This window comes from Mchenga conophoros, linkage group LG11 (genome assembly GCF_057382185.1).
Source record: "Mchenga conophoros isolate Kocher_MC1m ecotype Shallow Benthic linkage group LG11, M_conophoros_male_GT1.1, whole genome shotgun sequence".
In the NCBI taxonomy this organism is placed as follows: Eukaryota; Metazoa; Chordata; class Actinopteri; order Cichliformes; family Cichlidae; genus Mchenga; species Mchenga conophoros.
Genome location: NC_140536.1, coordinates 12,821,510 through 12,838,269, shown reverse-complemented (window position 1 = coordinate 12,838,269; position 16,760 = coordinate 12,821,510). Strand labels below are relative to the sequence as shown.

Sequence of the window (16,760 nt, the reverse complement as noted above, 5' to 3'; positions counted from 1 at the left end):
CAGTGATAACTAACGGATAACAAAAAGCGAAGTAAATACAACCTGAAGTGTTTAACCAGTTATACCGCGCTTCATGTATGACTGTTGCATTATACTCTGACGCATTCTTGTTATTGTTTATAGCCAAAAGGAGGCGACAACCTCGTTTTATTTTAAATATATAAAAGACGTTTTTTTACGGCAGCTTAAAAAGCTCTTTACATAATAGCCCCTTTTTTTTTTCAAAAGTGAAAATAATCACGAGAAAAGCCTGAACAGCAACTGTACACAGTATCGCGTGTGTTGAAAGGAAAGTCTGCATTGTCAGTGTTGTCCTTAAGTAGCTTCTCATCGTGCCCTGACAGGTCATGTAAGGACATTTTGGCACGCAGCCGGATCGGGGAAATGATGAGTTTACGGCCCGCCGCACACGCTGTTTGACACGCAGTTACTCTCTAAGGATATCACGGCCAAAACAAGCTCACACCGAGTCCACTGTAGTGCTGTTAAATTGGGCATTTTGTAGCCTAAAATTTCTCCCCAAAAATTTTAAGAGCACAGAGAGAGTCGCCGAGGAATGACGTCAGGACGTATTACATTGAATGATGACGCCGTTTGATCATTAAAAAAATCTGCCGTTAAAAAAAAAAATCAGAGAATTGGGTCAGCAAACAGCACGGTATGAATGTAACTCCCGTGCGTTCGTTCGGTGGTTCAACTTTGACAAAGAAGCCCCCGCTTTGGCGTGAAGTAACCTGCTCCGACGGGGAGAGAGGGAGATGTCCGGTGTTTTCCAGCATCTGCCAACGACAGCCGTAGCCGTTAGACCGGTCCGTCTGTCTGTCTGCGTCCCTCGGCTGGGTTTGGGAAGACCCGTTTGCCCGGATAACGTTAACGCTGCTGCGGTCCCGGGCCAGGCTCGGGTCTGAGCGGTTAGCCGGGGGAAAGCAGAGACGCCAACAGATACCACCAGAGAGGAGCTGAGAGCTGCTCTGCTGAGACCCAGGAAATCACTCCTCGCCTTGTCTCGACAGCCTGGTAGCAACACAGTGCACATTTCAGTAGTTCCAGTAAGTTTACCGCCAGACGTGATCAATAATTATGACTGGCCCGGCTAACACTGGCTAGTTGGCCCATTTCTTTGTACGTGTCGGATGCTTTAGAGTCGAACTAACCATATTTTGTTTAATAATTCGTAGCTTGAACGTGGCATTAATAATTATAACGAATGAGCTAGCTCACACCTCCACATTATTGAGTTGCTAACAGTTGATGCAAATGAGCGCATGATGGCAGAGCAGCGTAGCATGCCGTCCACACCTCTGTGTAATCTGTTAGGGTGACTTTACCAGCAACAAGTCAGGAGAAGTTGGCTCAAAGCGTGTGCAGAGGCGTGTTAGAGGAAAATGTTTGCTTATTTGCTGTAGCACTTGTGTCACAGTCAACAACCTGGCATCCATAAGCTTTTAAGTTGAACTCTTAATTCGCAAAGACACATGCAAAGTGAATTCAAATATTATTTTTGAGCAGGAAATCTGTGCCTTAAAGCGAGATGTAAATAATGAAATAGATTATGATATGATCCCCCTACCATAATTGCTTTAATATATCCTGATCTGACTAATTTAAGTCATTTTAGCGGCCTTTTTAAAAGCCCTTGCCAAACTTATAGTCTCCACAACTACAAGATGTATTCTGAAGGCCTCAAAGGGCTCTTTAGAACTTGACAGGATCACACACTTCAAGATCACAGATGTCAAAGTTTAAATAAAACAGAACTCACTGTCACTTCCGAAGAAGGTTGTTATCACCGACACCTAATCTCAAACACCTGACTCAAATTTTATGGATCTCCTTTGTTTATCTAAATGTAAATTTACTGTCATTTATTTGAATATCTTCTTCAGCTGGATTTAACTGTTTCAAAGTGGATCCAGTCTCTGCTTGTTCAGATTTTTTCACGTGACTGTATATGAGGATGCGGCCCCTTTTAAGTCCTGTATGATTATTTCTTGTTACCTTCTGTGCCCAATGTATTATGTGTAACACCTGTTATTAATAGTCTAATAATAACCTGTTAATAACATGTGACATACACTGTCTGAATGCTGCTTGTTTTCAACGGTCAAATATACCACATGTATCAAATCACTCATCAAATCTGATAAAAAAAAAAAAAATGCTTAAAATTTAGCTGAATTTGCCTTAAAATGAGATTTTGTTTTTAACAATCTTCTCACTCTTTGAAGTTATGCTTGTAGCACCATGTTTGCTGTTGCAGTATCTCCCTTTTAATGTCTCTGGTATAAATTCACAAGTGTCTGTGATGACTTTAGGAGGCAGAGAACTCAGCTGATCAAGTTTTAGTTACGCCTCACAATTTCATGCAGTTACATCATCATCTGAAGGACTGTGCAGTTCGTAGCCTGTGCAGTGCACTATGTAAAAATATAACTTAACTGGCCTAGTTGTCTCACTATTATAACATCATCATTAAGTCACATCACACATCAAGTAATTAAAGACACATATTGCAGTATACTGATGAATGAACATAATGAATAACTTCATTCGAGATGAAAAAAGAAATCACCTCATGGGGACTTCATCTGCAGCATAGAGTGGAACTCACTGTGTTAATCAATGATTTGTTTGGGTGATTGTTTAATCTTAAATAGTGACTGCTGCCGGTCAGCATGATTCCATAGTAATGCTCTAAACTGAAATTGGTAACAGTATCAGAGGTTAACCCCACCGTCATTGACCCCTTTACTGCTAGTCAAGTGGTAAAAGCCTTAAAGATGAAGTGAAAGTCTTATGTGGGTTTTATGAATCATATCCTGAAGGTGGTAATTGTACAAAGCTAGTGCAGCATGTGTAGCTCCAGTTCATAGATGTCTCCTAAATGCATGACATTTAGACAATCATTAAGCTTCTGTTCTTAAAATAGCGCGAATGTTACAGACTGTGGTGTTGCAGCTTTCCTAAGGATTGCCCGTCCAAACCGGGGGCCTGAAGTCATTTGTTAATAAAATCAAACACAAAGAATAAAAGAAACAATAAATAAAAACCCGTCCAGTCATTTTGTAAGAATAAGTTGGAGTTTTAAGCCTTCAGCGTAATTACGCTTTGTAATTAATTAAACCTGCATTCACTCAGGTTAAATAGCTTGGGCTTACTTGTAATGCCCTTCCCTACGTGCCTCTTTAAAACACTCAACTCAGTAACAAATACACAGCTGAAAACTGAACTCCTGTCCCACACACAGTTTCTTACCTTTGGCAGCAAAGGAAAGATTTGATAACAACAATAGCAACGCTTAAGCAACAGTGGGCAGATTATTTGAATAATTGTTTTGTCTGTGTGTGTGTTTTTCAACAGAAATACAGAATTCAAGGACTTTAAAGTGGGAGCACGTTTGCTTGCGATATGTGAGTCTCGGCAGTTCTGCCACGCATCTAGTTTTGCCGGAGAAGTAAAAAGTTTGGTTTGACAATGTCGAGCCGCCGGAAATCCACCACACCTTGCATGGTGGTGCCCTCTGATGTGGTTGAGCAGGAGCAAGAGGAGGTGGAGGAGAAAACAGAGAAAACGAAGGAGGAAGACGCTGGGGAGGAGGAGGAGGGAAAGGTGAAGGAGGGAACGGAGGAGGGGCTGACTGCAGAGGAGCTGGGGCAGGCTGTAGTTGTTGTTCCTGCTCCACCAGATTCAGGTAAGACTCTTTCTTGGTCTCATTCTCACCTGACAAACCTGTAATATACTTAGTATACACAGATGTGCTGTAAATAATGAATGCTGCATTATTGTTACTGTTTATACTACAGATGAACCTGGTGTATCTACTGTAGACAACAGAGAGGCTGTCGGTCCGTCACTGAAAAGCAGCACTACAAATCCTCCTGAGGATCTGAGCAGCGATCAGTCCACCCACGAGCAACAGTGTGACACCCCTGAGGAGGGGGGAGCAGACCCCGCTGCAGTTGCTGCCATCTCTCTCAGCAAGACCCCGATCATGAGGATGAAGACCAAATCTGAACCCAAGAGAATCGCTGTGTCCCTGAAATCGGCAGACGAGGCAGCGGAGGCTTTTGGAGGAGGTGGCGATGGAGAGTTGGGTGGGGAGCAGGAACCCATTGAAGCTCCTCCGGGGCCGATGACGCCTGTGGAGATGCTCATGCACGACTCCATGAAGCTCGGGGGAGGCGGCTTGCTGATCACCCCTCAGTTTGAACAGCAGAGGAAGTCATCCATTTTAAATCCTACAGTCCTGCCTGCTGGTCTGGCACAGGTAGAGACACTATATAATGTCATGTGTTTTACAGCTGTACGAATTCCGATTTTACCAGTGCCTGTGAGCAATTAATGCATGTGGTGAGACCCAGCAGCGGTCTGTACCTAAAACCTGCTGCAAGCTTTTGGACAAAGGGTTGCTGTAATGTTAAATATCAACAGCATAATAGCAGCCCTTCAGCTGATAAATATTCATTGCCTCGTTCAGGAACACTTCAGCTGGTCAGAAGCCTGCCAAATAGAGCTTGGACACCATCTCTCCTTTAGCTGCTCTACATGGATAACATTTCTCATTTCCATCCCTCTCTGTCTTTGTTCCAGGTGCTCTCTGCCTTCCAGGCCCAGCAAAACACAGCAGCAGTTCAGCCCCAGCTGCTGATTCCACTTAGCAGCATCCCCTCCTACAGTGCCGCTATGGACACCAACCCTCTGCTGGGCACCACATATAAGAAGTTCCCTTACCCCTCCATGGCTGAGATCAGCAGCCTGGCAGCACAAACACAGTTCACAGAGGAACAGATCAAGGTACCTCTGCGCATAAAGCTTTCATGATTTCTTAGTTCTTACTTTGAATATTTTTCACACATTTAAGTAAGTAGGACTAAAATCGGATATATTGGTGAGTCACCAGTAAGGAATTCAGAGGCTCATTACTGATAATTACTTTTGTGTTATGGCCATCATTGTTTTTGTAGTGTAGTATTACTTGTTGTTTTACAAGTGAAAAGCTTCCTCAATTGGAATTCCCATTTTTCATCTACAAACGGACTGTTTTAAAGTATACTTTAAAACAAAATATTAGAGTCAGATGTGCTCGATCTGTGTCGCAGGTGTGGTTCTCAGCTCAGAGGCTGAAGCACGGTGTCAGCTGGACTCCAGAAGAAGTGGAAGAGGCCAGGAGGAAGCAGTTTAATGGCACGGTGCACACTGTGCCTCAGACTATCACTGTCATACCTGCTCACCAGCTGTCGGCTGCTGCTAACGGCCTGCAGTCCATCCTTCAGACCTGCCAGATAGTGGGCCAGCCTGGCCTCGTGTTCACACAGGTAGGTAAGGAAAAAACACGTGTTACATTTGACCCAGCCTTAACCTGGCTTGGGTTTCTCAGCTTTTCATCTTGTCTCAGGTACAATGAACTAGTCTGAATGAGTAGTAATGTAATGCAAAGGAGTAATCAATTACAAATCCATCTAAGAAGGTGTGCGCATATGAATAGCTTTCCTGTTTATGTCACAGTGACGATTTGAAAATGAGCACATCACTTTAACTGTTTGAAAAACCAATTCCATAAAAGCTGGCTGCGATTGCATTCTGAATTCCAGTAATACTAAATTAGCCACTCAGAAACAACAGTACTGATGGACACACAGACTTCCCTCGTGCTTTTACACCCAATGTTGACGTTGCTTTGCATCTCTGGAACCGAGCCTCTTATACCAAATGAATGCAGAACAAATAGGTGAATTATTACTCTCACTTTGGTGTGTGAGAACTGAATTCTTTCTGAGTGAGCTGGATGTTCTGACCTCTGTTGATTTTGGTCTTTAGCCAGACATGAGAGGAGATGGGAATTGGAGTCTTGCCAAAAAAGCCACTAGCACAAGTACATGAAAACATTACAGCGGTTAAACACTTAAAAAAACCACTTTTGTTTTATAAACACGTTTTCCCTTTAAACAAAACATCACATCTCTGTCCTTTATTATTTTTTTCTGATGCTATGTAGGTTGGCCCAGGAGGCAACCTTCCAGTGACCAGTCCCATCACCCTGACAGTGGCAGGGTTGCCTAGCCAGTCCCAGAGCTCCAGCAGAGTTTCCTGCCAGCCCACCCTGACAAACAGTGAGCTGAAGCGGGCTACCACTATCCAGCCTCCCTCTCTTTCACCACAGGTGTGGAAAGCACTTACAGCTCGTGCTACCAAGAAGAACCTTTAATGGCTTTATAATCAGTACACAAAAATAACCTTGTGGTGTTTCTTTCAGCTAGAACTGTGTTGGAGAAACAAAATGTAAATAAAATGTAACTTTTTCCTTCTGTCTCTAAGGAGAACTCAGCCCTCAGTGTTGACACATTCAGCATGCGACCTAAGAAATCCAAAGAGCAGCTGGCGGAGCTGAAAGCCAGCTACCTGAAGAACCACTTTGTCACAGATGCTGAAATTGCCCGATTGATGAAACTTACCAACCTGACGAAAGGGGAGATCAAAAAGTGGTTCAGTGACACCAGGTACAACCAGCGCAACTCCAAGAACAGCCACGTCATCGTGTTTCACGACGGAGGTGGTAGAAGCGGGGGCACATGTAGCAGCGCTGCTAACACCACCATTGTTATCGACTCCAGCGACGAGACCCCGACATCACCCCATCCTCCACGTACACCTCCCGTGAAGGAGAAGGAGACCCGTCCCAAAACGTGGAACCCGTTTCCAGACTTTACCCTGCAGAAGTTTAAGGAGAAGACGCCGGAGCAGCTTGTGGTGCTGGAGGAGAGTTTTGAGAAGAACACCACACCTTCAGATGAAGAGCTGAGCCGTCTGAGGACGGAGACTAAACTGACACGGAGGGAAATTGACGCCTGGTTCACCGAGAGACGAAAAATGCCATCCGTCAGCACCTCGTCTCCAGATTCCTCTGAAGGAGGAAAAATAGAAACAGATGGAGCAAAAGCAGGAGAAGGGGGAGGAACAGGAGCAACGGCCTCTTCTTCACCTCCTGCCTCCTCATCTCGAAAAGGTAGTCAAACTCCTCCTGGGAATCGCACCAAGCATTTGCCCAGCAGCAACAAGAAGGACATTAAGGACAAGAGTAAAAAGACTCCGGAGCAGCTCCATATTCTGAAAAGTGCCTTTGTTAGGACCCAGTGGCCCACACCAGAGGAGTACGATCAGCTGGCAGAGGAAAGCGGCCTTCCTCGCTCCTACATTGTCAGCTGGTTCGGAGACTCTCGGTATTCCTGGAAGAACGGAAACCTGAAGTGGTTCTTTCAATACCAAAGTGGCAACATCGAAGGACCAAACAGCGGAGGTGGGAGTAAACTGGGAAGCGGCAGTCGGAAAAGACGTGTACGAAATCGTGGGTGGGGACGATCCCGAACCAGGAAGCAGCCAAGAAGGTCCACCTCTTTAAGTTCGGATGTCGACCGGCCAACCCCATCAAAGAAGTTCAAGACTGGGAAGGAGATCCTGAAGGAGTACTACTTGAAGCACCACTTCCTGAATGAGCAAGATCTGGACGAGCTTGTCACCAAGACCAACATGAGCTATGAACAGGTAAGAACAAGTAACTCCTAGGACCACCTTTCCTCTTAGGTGAGGAAAGTAAAATAATAATAATAACAATAATAACTGCAGAATTGAACAATATTTCTTTTTTAAAATCTCTTCCTATTTTAGCTCATCCAGCCAAATGGACGGATGCAATGGTGAGGCATCTGTCCATCCGTCCTTCATAGTGCAATTCACAAGAATTATAAATATTGGTCAGATTTTAGAGAAACTTGCACAGCGATCACTTAAAAGGTCTTCACCTAAATTCTGCTCAGTGTCAGGGTTGTATTTATAGTTTTATAGACACGTTTCCCAAGAATCGCTACACCACCTAGGGATGGGTGTCCAACTCCAGGACTCAAGGGCCGGTGTCCTGCAGGTTTTAGATGTTTCCTTGATCCAACACAGCTGATTTAAATTACCTCTTCAACATGTCTTGAAGTTCTCCGGAGGCTTGGTAGTGAACTAGTCAGTTGATTTAGGTGTGTTTACCAAGGGTGATATCTAAAACCTGCAGGAGACTGCCTTTAGAGGCCTGAAGTTGGACTCCCCTGCCCTAGGTTGAGTAGCAATTTTTGAGAAAAGTGCCCATAACCATGAATATGATTGTTTGTGTGCATTCTTGTAGATTTTAATTAGTTTTAGTTTAATTATCTTTAGTTTGTGCAATTTAGTTAGTATAGTAACAGGAAAACTTGTAACCTCCTTTCTGTTTGTCTATGAAGGTTCTCAGTCATCCAGGTCATCGTAGTCTAAGGAGCTTGGGAAGAAAAGTGGCTTCTCGGATGAGAGGTGAAACGTCTTCAAGCAACTTAAAAAAGTCCAGACGCTTTTCTTTTTCAAGCTCCTTAGACTCCTTTCTGTTCTTCACTCATTACAGTAGCCTGTGGACTGTGTTGGATTATGAGCTTGATAAGCTTCTGTATTATTGACATTCTGGTTTTTAAATACTTTGTTTTTACCTAAAAAAAAACCCCTTATGAGATGATTTGGTATACAGTGGTCCCTCGTTTATTGCGTTCTAAAAATAACCCGCGTTAAGTGAAATTCGCGAAGTAGCCAACTTTCTTTTTTACAGTTATTATAGATTTTGTAAGGCTGTAAAACCCCTCACTACACACTTTATACACATTTCTCAGACACTTTTCTCTCTTGTTTAAACACTATCAGTATTATAGGATGAAACCAAAGGCACCCGCGGTTGCCTTTGCGGTGCGAAACGTTTTATTGGCATTGTTGTGTTTGTTGGGGAGAAAACTTACAAACATACAGTGCAGCACTTCAGAGTCACACTGCTAGCGATCGAAGATTTGTGTAAATTTGACAAGCTGAACGCATTCTGTACTGTACTGGAGACACGGCACAGAGGAGATTGATTGACAGTGGTCTACAGCTGGAGCTGGGCGATAGAACGATAACGATATGTATTGCGAAATAACTTTTTCTCGATAGAAAAATGAAACTGTTGCAATAGACCTCATCTCTCTCGCTCTTCCTCTCTTATAAAAAAAAAAGAACAGCCAATCCAAATTAAGTAGCGCAGAGCCGAACCACGTCACGTGACTTGTGAGCACAAGTGCCAAGCCGCACAAGTGCCAAGCCGCACGTGTGTATTTGTTTGGGAAGCAGCCAGCCGCCGGGTAATGGAGGAAATGAGTGTGCCAACTAGAGAAAAATCAACCGAGAGCTTGGGTGACCAGGTTACCGAAGAGAACACAGATGACGGTTCCAATGCCGGAGAGATTGTCAAAAGGAAAGGCCAGAGAAGTTCCGTAGTGTGGAGGTATTTCAGCTATTTGAAGTCTGACAAAAAACAGAGTAACGCCCACTGTAAATTGTGCCGAAAGCATGTTCCCACAAAGTCTGGAAATACAACAAACCTTTTTTTTTTTTTATCACCTGAAGCAGTGCCACCCACTAGAGCACGCTCAATCTCTGACTGAAAGCGCTAATTCGTCATCGAAAACAACCAGGGGGAATCCCTGAGAAGCAGCAACAGTCAATTGAGTTGGCTTTCTCCAGCGTCTTACCATATGACAAAAAAGCTAAGAGACATATCAACATAACGAATGTCATAGCTTACTGTCTTGCTAAAGACATGCTACCAATAAACACGGTCGACAATGAAGGATTCAAGCAGCTAATTAAGGTAATGGATCCTCGTTACCAACTCCTTGGACATAAACATTTCTCAGACAGCGCTTCCAAAGCAATATTAAAAAAGTTAGTCAATTTTGTCTCTTCTTCTGTAAAATAAACTAAGATTTATTTTTAGAATTAATATTTTGTTTCTACGTGGAACTGACAATTTAGCAGTCTGTTTTGTTTGTTCTATTTTGAAACTTAAACGCTTTAACGGCTCCCTTTTGTGTAGTTTGTAATATTTGCCTTTATTTTGCCTAAACTGAAGCCTCATTTTAAGTACATCTACCCTGTTGAACTTATTATGGGAAATAAATATTTAAATCAAAACAAGCTGCTGATTATTTCACATTTTACTTGTGAGCAACGGCACATTTAAATCTTACAAATATAGTTATTTGGGTTATATCGTGATATATATCGTTATCGCCTGAAATGAAAAAAGCATATTGTGATATGAAAAAATCTTATATCGCCCAGCTCTATCTACAGCCAATCAGGACGCAGAACACAATGCTCTGTTAAAAAAAAGCATGCAAAATTGCACAAAAAAAATCTGCGAAACAGTGAGACTGCGGAAGCTGAACCGCGTTATAGCGAGGGACCGCTGTATACTGTATAGACAAAATACTGGGCCACCTACATGGAACATCTAAAGGAGCTGCTCAGTTATTGAATTTAGTGCAATGAAGCTCCCAGTCGACACTGGGATGCTGATGTTAATGTCAAAGGAGGTTTGGATCTCTGCAATTACTGAGTCAGCAGAGCGCTCTGTAACTTTCACTTCACGGCAGAGTGTCTGTGGTTCCTAAACACTTTCACTTTGCTGTATTACCACTTACCACTGATTGTGAAACACTGTACCTAGAAATATCTGGAAATGTTTTCAGTGACGAGATCCTATTACAGCACTACGCTTAAATTCAGTGATCTCTGCAGAACAACCTGTTCTTTTACAAATGTTTATAAAGGCCCTTTGTCATGCTAGTTACTTGATATTGTACATCTGCTGCAATGACATTGGAAAAAAGCTGAATTCAAAGATTAAGAGATGTGGCCCAATAATGTATATTTAGTCAAAAGATAATGAGTTAAAGTACTTTTGCCTGCTCTCTTATTTCTCCATGACTCACCGCAATGAATGAGTCCACTTTATTTGACACAGATTTGGTATTTGGCACAGATTTTTCACCACATTCCTTTCTTGAGGCAAACCTTCCATTTATCCTGGACCAGCACTATGCTAGTTTGTGACCCCCTGAGGCTAGGGTTGTCTCTGTGCCACTAGTTAAAAGATAATCAGGATTGTTACAGAAAACGTACTAAGGGTTGCATGGACCTAACTGGTCTTCATGTCATTAACACTCACTAGTAAAGTGAAAGTATTTTCAACCACCTCGAAGCTGAGAAATAACCTTCTGAGGTCACGACCTCCTCTTTCTCTGTTTGTCGAAAGGTGAGGGAGTGGTTCGCCGAGGTGCAGCGACGCTTGGACGGGGGGTTAGATCCTTTCCTGGAACCGAGCGCACAGAGGACTGATGGAGACGAAGGAACACAGGAGGAAGGAGAGGAGACGCAGGGAGAGTCAATGGCCACCGACGAGCAGACAGGCGCAGGGCAGGGAGATGAAGAAGATGAGGAGGAGGACGAGGAGGAGGATGGTGATGACACAGACGACAGTGAGGTTTGGGAGCCATCACGCAGCGTCAAGAAATCTTTGTCCGTTTCTGAAGACTAGCAATTGTGGGGAAGCAGGGTGAAGCTTAACTGAATGTTACAAGAAATACTGTTTGGAGGAATCAACGCTGGACGGCACTTAGCTAGACCAAGTGTTTTTATCCACTGATTTGCATGTGTAGTTCTCCACATTCATTTGCTTTTCAAGCTGTTTCCGAGTCACGTCTATGTGACACTAAGACACGGACTATTAGCTTTAGATCAATCTCTCACTGTAACTAAGGTGAAAACAAGAATCCGACCCCACACAGAGGCACATGAAACTTTGATAACGCTTATAAAGCAGCACCTACATAATGTTTATAAAGAGGAATGGCGTGAAATACAATCTTCAAGCTGAGCTGAGGATGACAACTGTCAGTGAGATAGGTATCCAAAAATATGTTGAATCCAAACACATCCATTAAACCCTTTTTTTTTTTTTTTTTTAAAGGAAGCAAACTGTCTAAACGACAGATTTTGCTCCTTTCTAATTTGCACTCCTTGCCTGCTTAAATGAAGCTACTAAGCTGCCCCCTTTCAGACACTGATGCTGCTTTTCTTCTGGAAGGAGTGTTTGATAAGTTGTGAGCAAGGGCCTGAATTCAAATATCAATTTGTAATTCTGTGAATGCCCACCCTCCTCTGAGCAGTTGTACTTAAAAAGGTGCTTGAAAATGTATTGCAGCTAGATGTCACTGCTGAGCGGTGTATCCAGTGAAACCAGCACATGACTGTGGGATTTCATTTTACCTGTTTTTTAGCACCTGTGAAGAGCAGATCAAGAGAATCAGCAGGTTATTCGAGCTGACATGAATTTGATGATCTGTGTGAAATGATATGAGAAAAAAAGTACCTTAATGCTGAATGAATGCCAAGGCCAGGCATTAAATAACACAGGATGTCTATTCAAGTCTTCCCTTTATACTTGCTCATTGTTTCTTTACTCTTATAGATTTTTAACATAACACCTACAGGTCGGATGGGAAAGAATGCGTTTAATATGCACTGCTTTCACCTTTTGATAAAACACCTCCTGTGATCTGTTCTGACCTTTTTAAAGGGGCTTGTGTAGATCATGAGAATGAGAGCATTTATGTGAAGTTGAATGTGTTGTCTTCTGGGCAGTGAGCTACAAAGGCACCATTTGTGCACTAAATAAGGGCCACTGGGAGATGGACCTCTGGTTCCATTGAAATAACAACACAGACGCAAAAACTTTGCTGCAGTGTTTTACTAGTTGTGACCTGTACGTTTCCCTAAAATCGTGCAAATAAAAGCAAGTTCTCACCTTAACAAGACTGGAGTTAGCACCACATCAATGATATGAGGCCTGTGAATCACGATGGCTCTGACTCGTACTTTAGAAAAATAAAAGCAAAAACAGTTAGGCAGTATTTCAAATAACAATCTGACTCCTTTCTGCACTGAAGAGAGAAACCTGAAGCACCTAAAGTAAACTTTAAAAATCAATGCACTTTGTCCACTTGTGTTCAGTGGACTAAATACTGATTAGGCACCTTAATCTCATTTAATTCCATGAAATGGAAGACCAAATCTGTTTTGTATGACTACAAACTGAACCAGTGTTTTGCCTTTTTTTTTTATTTGTACTAACCTGGAATGTTACCAGTTTAATCACTTTTTTAATAATATATTTGTTTCATAGTTTGATGTTTATATGGCTGAAAATAATAGAACAATCACCCAACATGTTGTTTCACTAAATTGCACAATTTGAGCCCAATTTTTCAAGATTTCTTGGTATGAAAATGCATTTGCATTATATGTCTTGTAATCCTGTTGTTGCTTTAAATCAAGGGAACCGTTTCCCGCGTCTCCCTCTTGTTTCTACACCCCCCTGCCCGCTGCTTTACCCCTCTCCTCCTGTGTTGTTTGTCAAATAAGTGACTATTACATGATGCGCACTTCCCAAGGTGTAAACATTAGCAGCGTCGTATTGGCTCTCTGTCTCGGTAAATTGTCTGCAGCGTAAGCAGGCACAGAGGCAAAGGGACTGAAAACTGAAAAACGCTTTGGAAAACTAAAAGACGTTCTTGGATAAAGTTGCTTTCTCTCATCGGAGGAATCGTTGTGATGAAGACGTGGCACAGCTTTCCCTCTGCGGCGAGAAGACTACCAAATAAAGCTCCACTCTCTGTTTTCTTGACTCTTTCAAACTCTTTGCGAACTGTCCCGACTGCTGTTCTTCACTGACAGGAGAGAGAAACCGATGAAGCTTTGCAGGTTAACCTTTGTGCCTACGTGGCTCGTCGCTTGTTTTGAACAGAATTTCACCAACTCTCAACTTTGGAAATCAGTAAACTTAAGGAAGGATTGTTCAAACTAATGATGATGCATGAGCGAGCTCTGCTTTCTGCTGACGCTGTTAGATGCCTAGCTACACTGAAGCTAACATTGGTAACTTCAGTTCTAAGTCCTTAAACAGACACCTTGAAGTTCTGAATTTTGATAGTGTTTAGAACGTATCCCCGGGCACTTGTCGCACTAGAAGTCACTGCGGTTAGATTTCCAACATCTTTAGCTTTAATCCAGCTGAAACCTTTTATCTGTTTGGTCATCATGTGACGAGTGCCTGGTCATGAAAATAACAGAGTCACCGTTTTAAAGAATACTTTTGTCTAATACTGCATGCAATAACCAAGACAAACAACATTTGTACATATTTGGGGTTGGTATACTTGGCACAGTAGAAGCCTCATCCTGGTTAAACTGAAAATGTAGCTTAAAAATGCGATTTGAGGACCTGTTTTCTTTTGAAAATGTTGCTCAAATCACTGGAATATTTGCTAAGTTTGAGCTACTTTTAGTTTAGAGGGGCTTATTTTAATGACTTATTTCTATTTTGCACAACATTTTTTTTTAAAAAAACACCCCAAGTGCAGCCGTTTTGTGCTCTTTTCTAAGCATTTATGATCTCATATGCTAATGTCTATACATGGTACAAAATGGCAGTCAGTACTCAATTTAGTCTACAGGTTAGGCTTCATGCTGCCCCCAGGTATCCAGCCCACAGTCTTTTACAGTGTGCTGTTTCATTATTATAGTCGATCTGTTTTGAATGGTTTTTATATGTTTCTATCTATGAAAACTGTCATTGCAACTCTATCCAGTCAACAGTGGACTTCCTGTTAGCAAGACAGGCTCAATATGTACAATAGATTAGTGTTTTTAATTAGAATCAGTTTTAGAGTTCACTGTGCACAAGTGGCTTTTTGGTACTTTGCAAAAATGTAGAATCATAACTCAAGAGAAAAGACATGCAGTCAGCTGGATTAATGTTTGAATGAATTGTGCTTGCTAATAGTGTGTTCATATTTGAGGTGCTAATTAGAACACAACTAATGATAAGATAAGATAACCTTTATTAGTCCCACACGTGGGAAATTTGTTTTGTCACAGCAGGAAGTGGACAGTGCAAAAGTTATGAGCCAGTATTGTTTTCTTTTAGACATAGAAAATCGCACCTAAACATTCTCTGAACATACATAGTTATTACTAAGTCCTTATTATGATAAAATGACAGTGCAGATTATAAACATGGGAAGTTGAGAGTGCCCTCTGGTGGACAAACTGTGCAACGTTAGGACTCATAACATGATTGGTTCTCCTGCCTTTTCTTTGCATTTTAGTTTTTATTGACTAAATATAAATGCTGATACCAGTAGGTCAGCAAATCATTAACATTGACCAGTATTGATCGCTCGGGCTCAAATGTTAATCCTAAATTACTTTATAAACATGCAGTCAGAACCATAAATATCTGGACACTGGCACGTTTTTCTTTTGTGTTAGTGCCTATGTACAGCACCACAGTTCAAGTTGATTTTAAATCAAGCAATCTAGATGTGATGTAAGTGCAGACTTTCAGCTTTAAGTTAAGGCATTTAAAGAAAGAATTGTATTAATGGTTGTACAGTTTTACAGCATTTGAGTGTGTCTGAGAGGAGAGTACAACCCTGTAGACTTTAAAATTCATTCTACTAATTCTGTCAGCAGTCACATCATCAATAAATATTAGTGATGTGGTCCCATTAGCAGCTGTTCAAAGATGTTTTCTGGTAAAGTCTAATCTGGTCTTACAGTTCTTGAAGCTATAAATACACAGATGTGTAGCTTATATCGAGGCTGCCGTGTCTTTTCACTGAGTTATGATTTTATATCCAGCATTCATCACGTATCCCAGTTAACCTTGTGCTGTAGAGCTAAAAGCTAACGTTGTGATCTGAGTAGTTTACCTGCGGTCCTATTACGCTCATATGTCATATCTGTACCTGCTGTACTTCTGCTATAGTCCTCACTTGTTTTCTGTATTTAAAGGTAGTTAGCTGAATGTTTCTTACAGCAATCCAGATGTTTTCACTCTACAGCTGCCAGCTTTTTGGTTTTAGAAAATACACGTTGTCAGATTTGAAAATAACTGTGGACATGAATTGATTTTTTTCTAATCTCACTGTAAAGTTTTTACCTTCTGTATTCTGATCAGATTTTTCCTTCATGTCGGTGCGGTTTGCTTTGGATCCCAAGTGTTTTCTTTTCTGCATCAGTACTCTGTGTACCTTCAGATCTGTTTTTGCTGATTCATGACAGTGTCTGGATGTAATTAGTTACAGTTGTTTCTCCACAGACACAGATAATGCAGGACGAACACATGTACGCTCCACTTTAACCAGTGGTTTGAAGCCATTTCAATATATCGCTCCTAAATTTAACTGCGGTACCGACTCCTATAGCTGTAAATAATCTCCTGATAGGCTTTGACTGGAGAAGATTCTCTGAATGAAACTGACCTACTGAGGCTTTTACAAAGTTGAAATCCTTGTTACTCTGCGTCTGTGGAACCAACATTTCCACTAACTTAAAGTTTCTGTGATGACCTTTGATTAATCCTGGTGTGTGTGATTGTTTCTCCAGTGTTGCTGTAGAAGGCTGAAAATACTCTCTGTGGTCCCTGCACTCCTCAGCTTGTAGCTAGCAGCTGTGAGACATGAAATGTGTGCAATGTTAATTTAAAATCCCAGCTGTTATTGAGGCTCTGGCTTGATAGGTTGATTTAGAAAAGATTTATATTTTATACTTGTTTGAGGACAAAACCCAATAAATTTGGATCAAAGGATGTGAACATGTGAGAAGCATTTTGCTTTAAATAATGAAACATGAAGTTTCAGGACATTTAAATTCAGATGTTGTGCAGAAAGTCTGGCATAGTGTCCTGTTAAAAATGAAAACATAAATTCTTGTTTCCCTACATAATGATCCAGCTGTGGAAATGTCACTGAAAACCTATTCACACAGCTTCCACTGGTGAAGTAAGTTTCCTGGTATGCTAAAGTATTTGCACGTGG

General features: G+C 41.7%; 1 protein-coding gene across 3 annotated transcripts; it reads left to right on the top strand.

The window, feature by feature from the left end:
* The first annotated feature begins 215 nt into the window (after positions 1 to 215).
* Positions 216 to 16,531, top strand: zhx1 (zinc fingers and homeoboxes 1). 3 transcript variants are annotated; one of them, XM_085290950.1, is made up of 10 exons: positions 216 to 1,049; positions 3,361 to 3,691; positions 3,804 to 4,267; positions 4,591 to 4,794; positions 5,100 to 5,315; positions 5,996 to 6,160; positions 6,316 to 7,539; positions 7,663 to 7,691; positions 8,262 to 8,328; positions 11,135 to 11,265. In XM_085290950.1, the coding sequence occupies exons 2-9, from the start codon at positions 3,475 to 3,477 to the stop codon at positions 8,290 to 8,292; spliced, it is 2,550 nt and encodes an 849-aa protein (XP_085147076.1). In that variant the 5' UTR covers positions 216 to 1,049; positions 3,361 to 3,474; the 3' UTR covers positions 8,293 to 8,328; positions 11,135 to 11,265. The 3 variants fall into 3 exon arrangements, with proteins under 3 accessions (XP_085147076.1, XP_085147078.1, XP_085147075.1); XM_085290952.1 differs by lacking the exon at positions 8,262 to 8,328 and having other exon boundaries at positions 11,135 to 11,262; XM_085290949.1 differs by lacking the exons at positions 7,663 to 7,691; positions 8,262 to 8,328 and having other exon boundaries at positions 11,135 to 16,531.
* Positions 16,532 to 16,760: the final 229 nt, after the last annotated feature.